Below are 1,692 nucleotides of genomic sequence, written 5' to 3' on the forward strand. Positions count from 1 at the left end.
GATGCTGATTGGTTGCTGGCTGAGATGAATTTTGATCCACTGAAAAGGTGCTGCCCAATGAGTGGCCAGTGGTGGGGGCTCCTCCAGCAGAAGCTGTCTTACAGCGTGTCTGACTGGTGCGCGCAGCACTTCCACTCGCAATCTCCTAGTAAAACAAGACCTGGCACAATTTTATTATTTCAAATGGATACTTTCAAAGCTCTTCTCAGATGCTTGCACATTTTCTCCATATTCCATAATACTGTAAATAGTCAAATTTGCACAAATCCCACCAACAACAACAGCAATGATTTAATTGACATAAAGTTCATTTTACTGCAAAAATTAAATCAATCAGACAGACAGGGAAGACATCTCAAAAACAGATTCATAAACTTCAAGAAAACGAACAAGGACAAACGTCTTTGTTTATGCGTGCTGTTGTTCCCAGTTGTTTACCTGTCTGTAAATCTTCTCTTTCTCTGGTAGCTCTCTAGCTTTGCACAGTAGTTTGCCCTCTCCACCGCGTGTCGTTGTCTTCTCTGCAGCCTGCTGGTGTTTCAGGGCCTGTAGGTCCGGGCTGGGTGGGACTGTCAGAGGGTTGCTTGAACCCTCGTCTGACACCGCTGTCAAAGCAAACAGCATGATCCAAACTACATCATACTGCGATGAAGGACTGATGTAGATTATGTCAAATCTATGTAAAAGTTGTTTCATATTTGATTAGTTATTTCATTTGTATATGTTTGCAGAGGTGTTTATAGGAGGATAGTTTTATATATTTCACTTTTGAGAGGACTGAATCTCTCCCATAGATCAGCATTATTACGGTTAACTAAAACTATTTAAAAAATGTTGTTAATTGAAATAAAGCTGAAATAAAATAAAATCTAAATATTAGATGAAAAGCAAAAGCAACATTTGTCATTTTCGTTTAGTTTAAGTTGAAGCACTAAAATTACTAACTGAAAATAAATAAAAACTAAAATTAAACTAAAACTCAAATAAAAATAAACCTAAATAGTAATATTAAAAAGGACATAAAAGATAACAATAAAAAGATAACAAAAGCACATAGCAATATCAAAGATTTAAACGAATATTTTAAGTAAAATTAAAATTAAACTGAAAGTATAAAAATAAAAGCCAATTCACAATATCAATAAAAACTATAACAGTAATTCTAAAAACATTGCCATAAATATACAGAAACTACAAATAATCTGTATTCAGTTAAATATAAACTATATTAAAATACTGATTTAAATTTGCAGGTATGTGTACATAGAAAATACAATTTCATATGATGATAAAATACTAAACAGTCCTCACTCAAAACTCCATCTGCAACAAAAGGGTGATGAAGCAGGTCAGGCCATGACAACCTCTTCTCTGGGTCTTTCATCAGCAGTCCCTTCAGAAAACTCTACATTAAGAGAACCCACAGACAGAACAATTAAAGTAAAGGATTTTAAATTGTGTATTATATACTATACATCACTTAACGTTACCAAAACCAGCACATACTGACATAAAGTAACACTTCTACTTTTTTGGATCTCTGTGCCAACACTAAATCAAAATCAGTCTAATTTGGTTTCAAACAGAGTTAGAGGTGTTCATGTGGAAAGCAAACTTCTCTGTACCAGGCAGTCTTGGCTCATGTTGTCTGGCCATTTCACTGGATCTCTCACTATAAGCTGCACCAGCTGA

At 34.9% G+C, this 1,692-nt stretch overlaps 1 protein-coding gene across 1 annotated transcript; it reads right to left on the reverse strand.

The window, feature by feature from the left end:
* Window positions 1–145: 145 nt before the first annotated feature.
* On the reverse strand, window positions 146–1,685 carry LOC107736522 (serine/threonine-protein kinase 36-like). Its single transcript, XM_016547913.1, has 4 exons — window positions 1,626–1,685; window positions 1,312–1,405; window positions 439–605; window positions 146–160 (listed from the first exon to the last, which is right to left on the reverse strand). Exons 1-4 carry the CDS (start codon window positions 1,641–1,643, stop codon window positions 146–148), a joined length of 294 nt encoding a protein of 97 aa, XP_016403399.1. The 5' UTR covers window positions 1,644–1,685.
* Window positions 1,686–1,692: the final 7 nt, after the last annotated feature.

The sequence above is a fragment of the Sinocyclocheilus rhinocerous genome, unplaced genomic scaffold (assembly GCF_001515625.1).
Source record: "Sinocyclocheilus rhinocerous isolate Xijiao unplaced genomic scaffold, SAMN03320098_v1.1 C36756670, whole genome shotgun sequence".
Lineage (NCBI taxonomy): Eukaryota > Metazoa > Chordata > Actinopteri > Cypriniformes > Cyprinidae > Sinocyclocheilus > Sinocyclocheilus rhinocerous.